At 45.7% G+C, this 15876-nt stretch overlaps 1 protein-coding gene across 1 annotated transcript; it reads left to right on the plus strand.

Moving 5' to 3' along the window:
* Nucleotides 1-492: 492 nt before the first annotated feature.
* Nucleotides 493-15182, plus strand: LOC308280838 (cadherin-10-like; the record flags this gene model as incomplete). The annotated part of the gene is made up of 9 exons (XM_080755157.1): nucleotides 493-612; nucleotides 1947-2114; nucleotides 2403-2584; nucleotides 3252-3505; nucleotides 10027-10163; nucleotides 10502-10623; nucleotides 10767-10875; nucleotides 11980-12231; nucleotides 14698-15182. Coding segments are annotated over 9 exons (1829 nt in total), but the record flags the coding sequence as incomplete, so codon positions are not given.
* Nucleotides 15183-15876: the final 694 nt, after the last annotated feature.

The raw sequence follows: 15876 nt of genomic DNA on the forward strand, positions 1-15876 counted from the left end.
TAAAGGGCCCCTCATACTGGTGCCATCAAAAAGCGGCTTACCTTTGCGACGTTATAGTAGATAGATAGACATTTATTTATTTTATTTTATTTATTTTTTTTGATTGTGCAATAGTGCACTTTGGTCTGCCAGGCAGCAGAGGGCGGCGTCATGCGAGAATGAATGTGAATTTGCCTGTTATGTGTTGCCGTGCATTCAGACCAGTCACTGGCCACAGAGCCTCACAGCCAGAGGAAATAAACAAGGAAGTGAATTGGTCTCCGTTGATGTTAACGCATAATGGATATTTTACACCATCACCGCGGAAAATGTGTTTACAGTACACGGCGGCGCGACCCCTCATCAGCTTAAGGACATCAACAAGGTAAACGAACAAACGCGAACGAGCGCCGTATTGGCGCGGAGGTCTCTTGAGAATTGGGGCGAACAGGAACGTCCAAAGCAGTATTAGAGTTAACGTGAGTTGATTTTGTCTACTTTGTTATTTGACAGGTACGTCTGTTGCCACGGTGACGGCCACTGATGCTGACGATCAAACGTACGGGAACAGCGCCCTACTTGTTTACAGCATCCTGCAGGGACAGCCCTATTTCTCTGTGGATTCAGAAACTGGTAAGCTATCGCCCACCAGAGATTAAACTGATAAGCTATCACCCAGCACCAAACATAGGCTACATAATATGATACTATTGGTAAGCTATCACCCACCAAAAATACATGGAACCGATACGCTACATGGCTACAGTATCACCCACAAACCATGCATGAAACTGGTACGGCTAAGTGACCATTCCAACTGTGCAACGAGACGTCTAAAAGACGTATTTTATTGGTATTTTTGAACGTCCAATTTGGGTCCCCGGAGGGTGCAGAATGAAAGTTTCTATGACATATCTTTCTGACAACTTCTGAATGTCCAATTCTGATGTCCACAGGACCTCTTTGCTTGTTCTGACAACGAGAATCAGACAAAATAGGGCAATACAATTTATCTAACTATGCTCTTCAGTTAAAAAGAGAAAAAAAAAAGAAAAAAAGAAACTCTACAAGAGGGTCTGTGAGAGTAGCCTTGAGTTTGTTAGTTTGGGGCTAATCTTGCAAACTGCTGGATTGATCAGTGGAAAATGTGCACACTGCCAGTAAGCAGCACTCCATATTGCGTGATTCCTGGATGGACCAGGGTTCAGTAAAGGAGCGTTTGTTTTCGGTGGAGATGACGGAGGCACGCCGTCTCAGGCAACCATGAGCCACGTGAGACACCACCGAGCGAGCGGTAGCAAGCGAGTCGCCGTGTCGAGTATTGCGACGATCGCATGAGCCGACTCAGCGCCGTTACTGAATTATGTGACAATATGGACAGAATAGTAAATCTTCATCCCCCCGACTTTCGGCACCTCTGCGCGGTCCAAGTGGATACAACGGAGCGCTCCCTAACTCCGGTTCAGCCAATCAGAAGGTTCAGCCGGGTGGGTCTTATCTGAACCCTGGTCTAGCGAAGATACACGCCTCAATACTACATATATTGGGATTTTTGTTCAATTGTTAACTTTCATTATTTAGTTATTTATAATGGAAGTCAATGACGGTCAAATCCGGCTGCAACCTTGCCCAAAACATGGACATGATCAGAGATCCACACACGTGACAATATTAGGACGTGTACTAGCCTCAATCTACCATTGCATATATTAGTCTGGCCATGCCAGGTTAGGCGTGTACAAGACAAGGTGTACCGTGTCTTGTATTTTGTTTAAGAGTAGCGCAATAACTGATGTCAGACAGTCCCAGGAGGCCATTCTACAGTTTATGACCTCTGTCATCTATGATCTCAGTACAATGACAGAGGTATAAATGTCACACAGACAGACAGACATGCGCACACACACGCTACGCAAACAAACTTGTCTTGACTATGAATAATTTGTGCGACTAAATGTTCTCCTCAGGCACCATCAAGACGGCCCTGCCCGGCATGGACAGGGAGCTGAAGGAGAACTACCAGGTTGTGATCCAGGCTAAAGACATGGCTGGACAGATGGGGGGGCTCTCAGGGACCACCACGGTCAGCATCACTCTGTCGGACGTCAACGACAGCCCGCCGCGCTTCGCCAACCGTAAGATACTATCATACTACTGTCTCCTTTTCCACATGTACTCTCTCTCTCTCTCTCTCTCTCTCTTTCTCTCTCTCTTTCTCTCTCAAAATATTATTATTATTTTTTATTTTTTTACGTGAGACCTGAATGTGTTTCAGACAAATTGTGCTTCTACGGCATACACATGCATGAACCAAGCAAGCGCACAAATATACACTGTCGAACAGCATATATTTGTATATTTGTGTGTGAATATGCAAGTGCACACACAGGCAGAGATCAAAACTTTGATTAATTCATCTGCAGATTCCTTTCGTATGACTGTGATGGAGTCCAAGGAAATCGGCGACACGATTGGCCGGATCAAAGCAGACGACCCAGATATTGGGCGCAACGTTGAGATGGACTACCGCATTGTTGGTGGTCATGATATGTTCAACATCATCACAGACCAGGCCACGCAAGAGGGGGTCATCACTGTTAAAAAGGTAAACGAACAAATCACTTTAAATACTGGAAATCATTCAAATAATCGATCAATCAATCAATCAATCAATCAAAAAATGAATTGATAATTAAATCAATATTCACCAATTTCAATCTGACACAAGTGAAGCTTAAGAAAGAAAACGGTTTAGATCCATTAATTAATTTTATTAGGATTCAAATAGAAACAGCATCTAAAGTCATTTTGTTTGTTTAAACTCATGGCGCAAAGATGACTGTCAATATTTTTTTATTATCTCACCCACCTAGTTACAACCCAAGCTTCTACCAGTTCAACATCACTAAAATCCACATTTAACAGTCTTTCTTTGTATGTAGAGCCATAACTATACCACATTTCTCTCTTCTGCTATCACAATTTCCATAAAAAGTACTCTTCTTTAATGTTTTACTTTCAACAGCTACTCCTGTGCAGTCAGGGAATACACTCTGCCTTAATAGCTTTTTTTTGTATTAGATCCTCGATATCACTGTTCCTGATCATCGTTTGGATTTTACAATTATTTTATCAGGTTGACAGAAGGTTAGATGAAGGTGCTGTACAACTAGTCTTCAATAATAAAAAAGGGCCGTAGGCCTGTTTTTTGTTGTTCTTGTTAACGTCTACAACCTCGATTCCTCCGGCCCGCGGCTCTTTTCATCTTTCAGCTGCTGGATTATGAGACCAAGAGGGACTACGAGTTCAAGGTGGAAGTGAGAAACACGTACCTGGACTCGCGGTACCTCCAGGGGGTGCAGTTCAAGGACCACGCCACGCTGCGGGTGACGGTGGAGGACGTGGACGAGCCGCCCGTCTTCACCAGGAACCCCTACATCATCGACGTGCACGAGGACACGGCGGCCGGCAGCTTCGTGGGCGTTGTGTCGGCGTGGGACCCTGACGCTGCCAACCAATCGGTGAAGTGAGTCACACGCAAATCCTTCTTAACGGAGTTGACAGGATGCCGTCTGTGGGATCGGCAACAAATTGGACTCAAACACAAAAGAAATCCATTCGAGAGGTTTTCTTTCGTTTGAACTTTATTTGCAATAATCCTCGACCTTGAGTTAATGCCTCACCAGGGGTCATATCTCTGGAAAGGGTGTATGAATAAACATGATGCAGGGCAACATGAACTGAGATTCTTACCACTGAGCTAACAGAGCACGTACGCAGGGGAGTACCACTCATCAAACATTAGTCATTAAACCCTTAACATGTAGAATAATTTGCCTGAACTCAAGCTTAAATGTCATGGGAGACTTACCACTGTGACGTCAAACTAATCCTCCTCTCAGCTATTTTGTAGTGTATTCTGTTCTGCCATTTCAGCACTCAAATTTAACAAACATACTACATGGTGTGTTTAGTAAACGTTTTGTCATCAAGGGAGTATGTGTGAGGATTTATCCTGGTAAAGCGGACGGTTTTAATTACCATGGCACTGGAATCAATAATAAAAAACATGGCAACTAAACATTAGATGCAAAGTGTCCTCTCTTAGGGGAGAGTGTGAGCTGGGCACACTTGGCCAAATCTAACCCATCAGCATGGCCGTGTGTGTCACCATGGAAACAAATTATTCATGGTGTCCCTCCTGGAGATTCTGCTTTGTAAATACAGACACTGTTTGTTTTTCCCAGAATTAATGTAAGACCTCTCTTGTGTCACGGCGCAAAGTCAAAGTGAAAAAGTCTAATTTGCCACGATCAATGGTGCGTGCTCTGTGTCGACATTCCTCACATAATATGGATTATTATCTCACCCACGTAGCTACAACCCAAGCTTCTACCAGTTAAACACCACTAAAATCCACATTTAACAGAGTCTTTCTTTGTATGCAGAGCCATAACTATACTCTCTTCTGCTATCACAATTTCCATAAAAAGTACTCTTCTTTAATGTTTTACTTTCAAGAGCTACTCCTACCCTGCTAGAAAAACCAGCACAGACCAGCACAATTTTCATGCTGGTCTGTGCTGGTCTATGCTGGTTTATGCTGGTTCATGCTGGTCTGTGCTGGTGCTGGTGCTGGTCTATGCTGGTCTGTGCTGGTCCCATGCTGGTCCACCAGCACAGACCAGCACCAGCACCAGCACAGACCAGCATGAACCAGCATAAACCAGCATAGACCAGCACAGACCAGTACAGACCAGCACCAGCACAAACCAGCACATGTTGTGTTTTACTGCTGGTCTGTGCTGGTGCTGGTGCTGGTCCAGCACAGACCAGCATGAACCAGCATAGACCAGCACAGACCAGCACCAGCACAAACCAGCGCATGTTGTGTTTTACTGCTGGTCTGTGCTGGTGCTGGTGCTGGTCCAGCACAGACCAGCATGAACCAGCATAAACCAGCACAGACCAGCACCAGCACAAACCAGCACATGTTGTGTTTTACTGCTGGTCTGTGCTGGTGCTGGTCTGTGCTGGTGCTGGTCTGTGCTGGTCTGTGCTGGTCTAAGCTGGTCATATACAAATAGGGACAAACACCCATTTTAACTAACAGGTTCCAGTGGCGCCGAGGATAAGTGCAGGACTGAAGTGCCGGAGGTAGTAAGTTCAAATCCCACTCACACCCACAATGTCAAAAATAATGTCACAATCTAATATGGAATACAGAACAGGATTCAAGCACCAGAGCAAAGAGCAAATTAAACCAGCAAAGACCTGGTCCACTTCTCAGGGGGGTCCCCTGGGGGTCCCTGACCACACCAGCACAGACCAGCACCAGCACAGACCAGCAGCGCTGGTCTGTGCTTGTGCTGGTTCATGCTGGTTTAGATGGTGGGACCAGCACAAACCAGCACCAGCACCAGCACAGACCAGCTAGAAAACACAACATGTGCTGGTGCTGGTGCTGGTCTTACTGCTGGTCTTGTGCTGGTTTTTCTAGCAGGGTATGCAGTCAGGGAATCAGGGAATTAATGTAAGACCTCTCTTGTGTCACGGCGCAAAGTCAAAGTGAAAAAGTCTAATTGGTGTCGACATTCCTCACATATGGAGCCTGCCTGTCAATGCAGAGCTATACCACCATAGAGTATATATAAAATAGACCAGGTCAACCTGGTTGTGCCAGACCCCGGTTCTGACAACCCTCTGCCAACCCCCTGTCTGTCATCATCATTTATGACATCATGCCTTTTGTAGGCATGTCATCATCATGTCATCATCATATATACCCTTTATATAGAAAACCCGGACAGACAGACCGACATTTGCTTATGTAGGCCTACCCATTTCATGGGTCTGGCAAATAGAGAGCGGACCGGCCCCGCCCCCACTATCATTTCAATGCAAGTGCTCAGTGGCGTTTTGAAGCAACGGCTACATGCTAGCATGTAGCTAATCCAGGTGCATTCTGGGGGAAATTGGCCACTACCTAGTGGCCAAAAATGACGTCACGCTGCTCTCCGCTCAGAGGAAGGATTGTCTGGAGTGGAGGGGGCGGGGCCAAAATGCGCGTTTAGGCTGCAGTTACAACTTTGGCCACCATCGGGGTTGCTTCAAATCTAGCCCTGGGTTCTGGGGGCTTGTATACCACCCTCTTCCTTGGTGCCACATTTTGTGTTGCATTATTCAAATGCCAGTCGATCATGTTAAGTGGACCATGATAAACAAGGGGCCACTGAGAGGGGGATATATATATGAAGAGTTCATTTGCAAAAACAGATAAAAGCCATTTTGGAAAAAAATGAGATGACTATTGTAAATAACAGTTAAGTTAGAGTTTTATTAGAATATAAAATCAATTTTGTTGTTAAGGCAGATATATCCAATTCTAAACGCCCTCAAAGATCAGGTTTTGTAGCAAAAACAGACAAGTGACATAGCTCTTTGTTTGCAGAAACAGATAAATCCATTGGGCAGCGTGTTTAGACCATGTGATCCAAGATGGTGCCCCATTATGCACCAAACTTGTCTCAAACATTGTTCAGGGGTCTGCCATGAGGATAGTCAAACCAGAGGCCATGTGTGGCCCCCAGGGGCCATGTGTGGCCCCCAGGTGCCTCTGGGTGCCACAGGCGCACTGTTGCCCCGTTTTGCACCAAACTTCTCTCAAAGACTGTTCCAGGGGTCTGTCATGAAGATAGTCACACCAGGGGCCATGTGTGGCTCCGAGGGGCCATGTGTGGCCCCCAGGGGCCTCTGGGTGCCATAGGCGCACTGTTGCCCCATTATGCACGCTGTTGCCACCATTATGCACCAAAAGTGTCTCAAACACTGTTCAGGGGTCTGCCATGAGGATAGTCACACCAGGGGCCATGTGTGGCTCCCAGGGGCCATGTGTGGCCCCCAGGGGCCTCTGGGTGCCATAGGCACACTGTTGCCCCATTATGCACCAAACTTGTCTCAAACACTGTTCCAGGGGTCTGCCATGAAGATAGTCACACCAGGGGCCATGTGTGGCTCCCAGGGGCCATGTGTGGCCCCCAGGGGCCTCTGGGTGCCATAGGCGCACTGTTGCCCCATTATGTGCACTGTTGCCCCATTATGCACCAAATGTGTCTCAAACACTGTTCAGGGGTCTGCCATGAGGAAAGTCACACCAGGGGCCATGTGTGGCTCCCAGGGGCCATGTGTGGCCCCCAGGGGCCTCTGGGTGCCATAGGCGCACTGTTGCCCCATTATGCACACTGTTGCCCCATTATGCACCAAAAGTGTCTCAAACACTGTTCAGGGGTCTGCCATGAGGAAAGTCACACCAGGGGCCATGTGTGGCTCTCAGGGGCCATGTGTGGCCCCCAGGGGCCTCTGGGTGCCATAGACGCACTGTTGCCCCATTATGCACCAACATTTTCTCAAACAATGTTCAGGGGTCTACCATTTGGCCCCATGTGGCGTGTGGCTCCCAGTGGCCCCTGATATACAGGGGCCCCTGATGAGGCCTGTGAGGTGGTCCCTGGTGTGACTATTGTCATGGTAGACCCATGGACAGTGTTTGTGCCATATTTGGTGCAGATCAGAGCAGCAGTGCGCCTTTGGCACCTGGGGACCCCAGGGGCCACTGATATGGCACACTGGGGCCCCTGGTTTAGCCCTTTGTGTGACTATTGTCATGGCAGACCCTTAAACAGTGTTCATGCTAAGTTTGATGCAGATTGGAGCAATGGTGTGCCTTTGGCACCCCGGGGCCCCCGGGGGCCCCTGATATGGTACACTGGGGCCCCTGGTTTAGCCCTTTGTGTGACTATTGTCATGGCAGACCCTTAAACAGTGTTCATGCTAAGTTTGATGCAGATTGGAGCAATGGTGTGCCTTTGGCACCCTGGGGCCCCCGGGGGCCCTTGATATGGTACACTGGGGCCCCTGGTGTGGCCTGTGAGGTGGCCCCTGGTGTGACTATTGTCATGGTAGACCCCTGAACAGTGGTTGTGCCAAGTTTGGTGCAGATTGGAGCAACGGTGCACCTTTAGCACCCCAGGGGTCCCTGAGTTGTCCCCTATTGTGCCCCCTGGTGGCTACATGTGGCCCCTATAAAAGTACAGACTGCTTAAGTATGTTGTCAAAACTTTGTTTTTGCTTTCCTGTAAAATTCTGGAAATCCTTTTTGCGTCCTCGATATGGCAAAATTCAATGGTGAAACATCAATTGTGGAGTTATCTGTTTTTGATAAAAAACGACTGTTGGAGTTATCTGTTTTTGCCAAAAAAATAAGTTTAAATTAAAAGAAAAACTATTTTCTAATAAAGTTACATTTTTTATGATACATCTATTTTGTTAAGTCATTTTTACTTAGTCAAATCCACCCAACTTCAGTTTGATTGATATTACTTTGAGAGCACAATAAAAAAACTGGATTTGTGAACATTTATAAAAACGGAGTTATCTGTTTTTGCAAATGAACTCTTCATATGTGTATATATATATATATATATATATATATATATATATATATACATATATAGGCCTATATATATACAGTATATATATTTTATATATATATATATATATATATATATATATATATATATTTACAGAGTAACTGTCATGACGTCATGTCTCTCGGACGTCATGTAGCTGATACCAGACACATGCAAACACTGGAGCCAAACAGTGCCCGATCACCTTCTACTGTAGTTTGGCTTGTGTGCTTGTAGAACTGTTGTTTTCACTAGTTTTGTGCGACAGTCTTGTATAATGAAGCAGGGCTTCACTTTATGAAAAAAAAAAAGATTTCTGCCTGACAGTGACGATATGTATTGTGCACCACAGTATTGATACTTACATTTAACGGCACACACTCACAGAAACAGTTCCCAAATGTCACGTATATGGCCCTGCTGATACAATATGCCTTGTTTGGGTTTCATCCCAATCATTGAGATTGGGCTCCTAGTTATCCCTATATGGTAAATGTGATACGTTGCGAGAGGGCGGACTGGCCAACACCAACTCGAGACCCCTGAATTGTTGACCCCAGACCCTCTTGTCCAACATGTTAGCTCCGCTGTCGTCAGTGACGTGAGGGCCCTGGGGCCAATCATTTTTAGGGTCCCCCCCAACCCCCCACCAAACCTCTCCTCCCTCCCGACGCCTGACCTCGTCTGTGTGATCATTGGATTACAATTTGATGGTTTATTTGTATTAGGCACAATATGCAAAATAGATGAACCTCAAGCAAAGAGAAAATATGAATAAATACTATTATTTGTGAATGGAATCTTAAAATGTGTGTGAATTAAAATCAAATCATTTCTAAACATAATTAATTTAATTTATAACTAAAATGTATTTAATTTACTTGTTCATTTCAGAGCAGCATGAGATGAGCAGCATTATAAAGTACAATATTTGCCTCTGAGATGTAGTGAAGTAGAAATAAAAGTATTGAAATTTCAAAATATTTCAGTAAAGTAAAAGAAAAATACTCAAATGTGTACTTAAGTACAGTATTTGAGTACATGCACTTAGATACTTTACACACCACTGTGTAGCCTATATGCAATATATGGTCAAAAATAGAACCACTCCCATCATAATGCAGGCACTTACAGATGATATTCTATATCGTCTCTGTCGGGTGAAAACCCTGTATGTCCAAAACCGTTCGTTTTGCATTCATTATTTTAAAAATGATTTAAACTAGTGAAAACAGCCGATCTAGAAGCACACAACGCCTCGCGCCGCGAGGCGTTGTGTGCTTGTAGATCGGCTGTTTTCACTACTTTTGTGCGACCGCCTTGTATGAAGAAGCAGGCCTGTACTTTACGAAAGAACGTACACATTTTAAACTTGGAGATATGAGGTTTCCGCTCGACAACGACAATATACATCTATAAATCTTTTATCCAAAACACTGAGATCAATCAAGTAGGTATAGGACTGAATCAATTATTTTAGACAACTTAATAGAGAAGTGGGAGTGATTGACCATATCAAATGCCTTGCACAGGTCCCAGAAACACGGCACCCACCACCCCTCCTGCTCATTTTGTTTAGATACTCCATTGACCGCCATACAGATCTGGAGAGGCTGTTTAACATCGACTCCGCCAACGGCACCATCACCACGCTGAAAGCACTGGACAGAGAAATGTCCAAATGGCACAACATCTCTGTGGTCGCCACGGAAATAAGTAATTGTTCTTTTATATTCTGCCTCATTTTATATGATCTCTATCTGCTTAATATCTAGCTTCACCTACAAGCAATTAGACCTCTGGCAGTATGTGTGTGATTGTGCGATACTATCTTGTCAGTATTAGCATGGATATGTGATTGTGCGATTTTATCTCTTAAATATTATCTATAATGCTCGTGATTATATTGCATTATAATCACTAGCAGTGATTATAATTGCTGGTGTGTGTGTGTGTGTGTGTGTGTGTGTGTGTGTGTGTGTGTGTGTGTGTGTGTGCGCGCGCATGCGCGTGCATACGTGCAAACGTTGTTATACTGTATATTTCTGTTTCAGATAACCCACGGCAGACGACTCGAGTGCCAGTATTCATCAAAGTGCTGGATGTTAACGATAACGCACCAGAATTCGCAATGTCCTACGACACATTTGTCTGTGAGAACGTCAAAGCAGGACAGGTGATTTAATGTCAATATCTCATAATCAATAAATATATTGGCTGAATTGACAAAAAGTACGTGAAACTGAAAACTTGAAGTTGTGTGGGAAACAAAGACAACGCATGAATGACCATTTGAACAGTTCCTAATTCTTCTCACAGTTGATTCAGACGATAAGCGCAGTCGACACGGATGAGCCCCTCGTTGGACACAAGTTTGTCTTCAGTATCAGCTCCACCAACCCAAACTTCACCGTTGAAGACAGAGAAGGTACAATGTGCTTTTAAAACCATTCTGTATCATCTGGCACGATGTTACATTGTGGGAGGAAAATATGCGTAATTATACAGTATATCATTTAATTATCATTATCGGTGCCAGTGAAATAAACATCGCTAACCAGGGTCAAGATAGGGTGAACGCTATAAGTGTAAAATAATTCAACTGTAGTTCAACTTAAAGGGGAATACCACTCATCCCCCCTTCTGTGTTGCCTAGAACTGGAGGATTGATTGTGGGGTCACGTGATCACTGATCAGTGACATCATGAAGACTCTGCAAGCCAAAGAGTACATCTTCATGATGTCACTGATCACATGACCCCACAATAATCCTCCAGTTCTAGGCAACATAGAAGGGGGGGACCTTTTTTCTTATTTCCACACAACAACTCTAAGGTATATTAATGAAATAAAGCTATAAAGTTTATTGACACTTCACATGTTTACACAGATGTATTAAAGCAATTGGTGAAATTATTTTGTGCAAGCAGTTACAGCAATTAAAGGATGAGACCAGGCCTTCTGGGAACAGGAGGTGTCATTGCATGGTGTATTATTACTGATTTGAACAACATGAATGCCAACCTACTGAGGTTCCATGCATGAATAATCACCCTCTGTCCCACATGGATAGGCTACTCTACAGTGAGTTCCACCCTTACACTTTTCCATCAGGGGATCATTAGGGGAATTAGCCACGACAGATATAATCCTAAAATAAAACCACTCCACATCTTGACAAAATTCTCAGAGTGCCAACCATAACTGCGGTGTCAAGCGGCACCCGTGTGTGTGGCTGGAAAAAAGGTCTATAGATTCGGCCATTGATCAAGAACCAGTGTCACGGCATGTGTGCTACAGTACTGCCGCACATTCTTTTTCCTGTCAGATGAACTCAATTTATGTTCGACATGTCAGCACAATAACCCAGGCATTGCTGGGCAAGTTTATAACTGCTGCCTCTACATAACGTGGTGTCCGTGCGGGATAGGATAGAACACATTGATGAACACCACTCAGGACAGTTTTGCACACTTTATTGCCTTCTAGACGTCCTAAAAGTGGCCTTCCTCCCGTGTGTCTCCACTGGCAGATAACACCGCCAACATCCTGACGAGAAGGGGCGGGTTCAGCCGGAGAGAGAGCAGCGTGTACCTCCTGCCCGTGGTCATCTCGGACAACGACTACCCCATCCAGAGCAGCACCAGCACGCTGGTGGTGCGCGTGTGTTCCTGCGACAGCCGCGGCAACATGCAGTCGTGCAACCCTGAAGTCCTGCCCTTTTCAGACGGGCTGATCACCGGAGCCCTGGTGGCCATCCTGCTCTGTGTCATCATACTGCTCAGTGAGTCGACATGCCCTGTGTGTGTGTGTGTGTGTGTGTGTGTGTGTGTGTGTGTGTGTGTGTGTGTGTGTGTGTGTGTGTGTGTGCGTGTGTGTGTGTGTGTGTTTGTGAGCGTGTGCATGGGTTATATGTGTATTATGGTTGTGTGTGTATTGTCTGTTTACTTGGTATAGTGTGTTGTGGTTACAGTATATACAGTATGTACTGCATGTAGGGAAGTCCAGGATCACCAGAGCTTTACAACGTTGGACAGTGGTGTTGACTGTTGAAGCGTAGTCAGTGAACAGCACTGTCACACAGTGGTGTAAAGTAACTAATTAACATTTACTCAAGTACTGTACTTAATTACTATATTAAGGTATTTGTACTTTACTTATTAATATTTCCAATACTTAATACTTCTACTCCTCTACATCTCGCCAGTTGCCCATGTATGCCCTGTATGAACCTCCTGCAGGACCCCTGGGGGTCCCTGGACCCCACAATGAGAAGCAGTGGCTCTAGTGTGTCAGGCAGTGAGGACGGAGGCGATACGGGACTAGACACGTGATGCGCCTCATGATTGAGTGTGCCTCTTCGGGCGAGGAAATAAGTGGAATGGTGTGAATTATGCAGAATTCACACCGTTTACAGGCAACAAGTTGAATTATATGGCTTTTATTTGAGGGTCACTTTGAGGCCTCAATCGACCAAATAATGAAAAACACAGATAGATGCAGTATTCCTTTACTGAGGGAAAATCAGTAATCGTTGTCTTGCATTAATGAGTTTTATCCCCGATGTATTGGTAGGGGAGTACTCTGATATGTCTGGCTACGCAAGATTACGTGTCTACATGGGCAGCCTCTTCCCCTGTGCATGTTGCACACAATCAAACATATGTTCCTTTCAATTCTTCCATGTTCTCTGGCTCTCACTCAACCCGTACCCTCCCTCAGAAATCCGCAATGCGAGCATTGGCACTGACAGCAGGGGTGTTGCACCAAATTCTGGGCCCTGGGTACAAGGATTCACTGTGTTATTTGGTGCTTTAACTTTTGAAAAATAGCTAATCTACAAGCTAATCTACAAGCTACAATAGCTGATCTACAAGCTCGCAGCGAGCTTGTAGATCTGAAGGTTTTGTCTTTGAAGGTTTTGTCTTTGAAGGTTTTTTGAAAAAACCTGTTTCTATGTCAGTGGTGCTCAAACTCTTTCATGTGAAGGACCCCCAAAATGATATGTATTTGGCAACGGACCCCCCATCTCAAAATATTTCGTTCCAGGGACCCCCCAGAAGCAAATTTTTAGTTACAAATGCTCGCTTAAAAAATACATACAGTATATTCAAAGATTTGCAATTTTCACAACTTTTCAAGAATAGCAGATCTACAAGCTCGCAGCGCGGCACTCAGTGCCACGCTGTGAGCTTGTAGATCTGCTATTTTTCAAGTATAAAATAATTAAGGCTTTTCCCCGCCATTGTGACGCCCCCTGACTGACAGACTTAACCGCACGCACTGAGCATATCCCTGTTCTATTACTCCCTGTCAGTCACCTGTCAGGTGGCTGTAGAGATTTAATTGTGTTCAGATTGAGCACGTTGAAGGTTGAAACCCATTTTTGCTCTCCTCTGAAGCGAAATATCCTGACATCTGCTCATTATCTGACGGCTTTTCTAGCTTGAACTCCTATGACATGTCTTCCCACCTATATCCCTGACATGCGAGCGCCAAGCATTCTTCCGATCGTTTCTTTCGTTGCCTTATATTTTGACTCATTGTGGAGCTTCCTGTGTCGTAGGAACAATTGGAAGTGTTGAAAAGTGGAGCCCCTCAAGAAAAAATAAAAATAAAAAATAAAAGTGAAGGTAATCAACCACATGGTTGGAGACAAGCAAGACAGCTCCCTGAACCTGCTAAGAGGAAAAACGAGGAAGGAAAGATAGTGCGGAGGTGGTGGTGGGGCTGGGGGGGTGCAGTGGATGAGTGAAGCAGGGCTTTTAGCTGTACCGAATGATTACTTCTTCCGGGAGACTTATGAACTTGCACGGATCGTCTGAGTAGTGTCTGGGGGGGTTATTCCAACGACCTTTGTATAGCAATTGAGTGTTGCTGAATCTATAATAAGAGGAGATTAACGCTTGAGGCATTGCTGGGGATTTATCACTGATAGCGAAATGTGTCTCCACATGCTCGCGCCACCGTGCTCTTTAATGCATGACACATGTAAGCAAGTACAAATGTTACAGGGGCCTACCGGTCCAGACGCATACCACTTAGGCTAAGTGTAGCCTGAGAGCGTGTCACTGGTCCGATTCCCGATCGCGACCAACCTTTGCTGCGTGTCACTCCCCATCTCTCTCCCCATTTCCTGTCAGTCTACTGTCCTATCAATAAAGGCACGAAAGCCCCAACACATATCTTAAAAGAACTCTCTCGCTCTCTCTGTTGAGTATTTATTCTTCTTTCCTCCCCTCCCTCGCAGTGATCGTGGTGCTGTTTGCGGCCCTGCGGCGACAGCGGAAGAAGGAGCCCCTGATCCTCTCCAAGGAGGACGTGCGAGACAACGTGGTCAGCTACAACGACGAGGGCGGCGGCGAGGAGGACACGCAGGCCTTCGACATCGGCACGCTGCGCAACCCGGAGGTGATCAACGGCAACAAGATGCGGCGGGACATCATCCCCGAGATGCTGTTCCCCTTCCGCCGGACGTCGCCTATCAACGCCAACGTGCGGGACTTCATCAGCGGCCGGCTGCAGGAGAACGATGCCGACCCCACGGCGCCGCCGTACGACTCGCTGGCCACGTACGCCTACGAGGGCAGCGGCTCGCTGGCGGAGTCCCTGAGCTCGCTGGAGTCAGCCGCTACCGAGAGCGACCACGAGTACGATTATCTCAGCAGCTGGGGGCCTCCATTCAGGAAGCTGGCCGAAATGTACATAGGCAAGAGCCCCACCCGGGTCACCTAGTGTACAGAGACGAGACAAGGAGACGTATTTGAATACATCCCCACTCTTGTCTTTGAGTAAGTGAGTAAGTGAGTGAGTGAGTGAGTGCTTGCAATTAATTAAAAATCAAACCCTGTTTGAAGTGAGCAGTGGACGAGCGTACACCCTCTCTGTGGGGACTAAAAGTGTGTGTGTGTGTGTGTGTGTGTGTGCGTGCGTGCGTGCGTGCGTGCGTGCGTGCGTGCGTGCGTGCGTGTCTGCATGGGCTGCTCAACAGCGCCACTGGTCACCCAGCGGTATTGCAGCTCATGCTACAGACAAAGATACATACATAGTTACCAACACACGCAGTGACGCATAAGAGACGATGTTGAATTTGTGTGAACTTGACTTTTAGAAATAGTGACAGCCCTATCTATCTATCTATCCATCAGTCCATCCATTTGTCTTTATCTCCGCCAGGATGAGATTATGTTTTTTGCCCGTCTGTTTGATTGTGTCTCTGCACAGCTAATCTCACAAACGTCTGCTCAGCATCAAATTGTCTTATGCACGCTGCCAGTCGATCCCCAATTACTGCTACTAATCATTAAAAATGTTTTTATTTAGAGCCACCATCCTGCCAATCCACTTTCCGCCAGGCTTAAACTGGCCTCCAAGTACTGTCATCATAATTCACGTCCAAATATGGAGCGCCACTTGGCACTATACATTT

Source organism: Nannobrachium achirus (assembly GCF_963921795.1).
Source record: "Nannobrachium achirus genome assembly, contig: SCAFFOLD_509, whole genome shotgun sequence".
NCBI lineage: Eukaryota > Metazoa > Chordata > Actinopteri > Myctophiformes > Myctophidae > Nannobrachium > Nannobrachium achirus.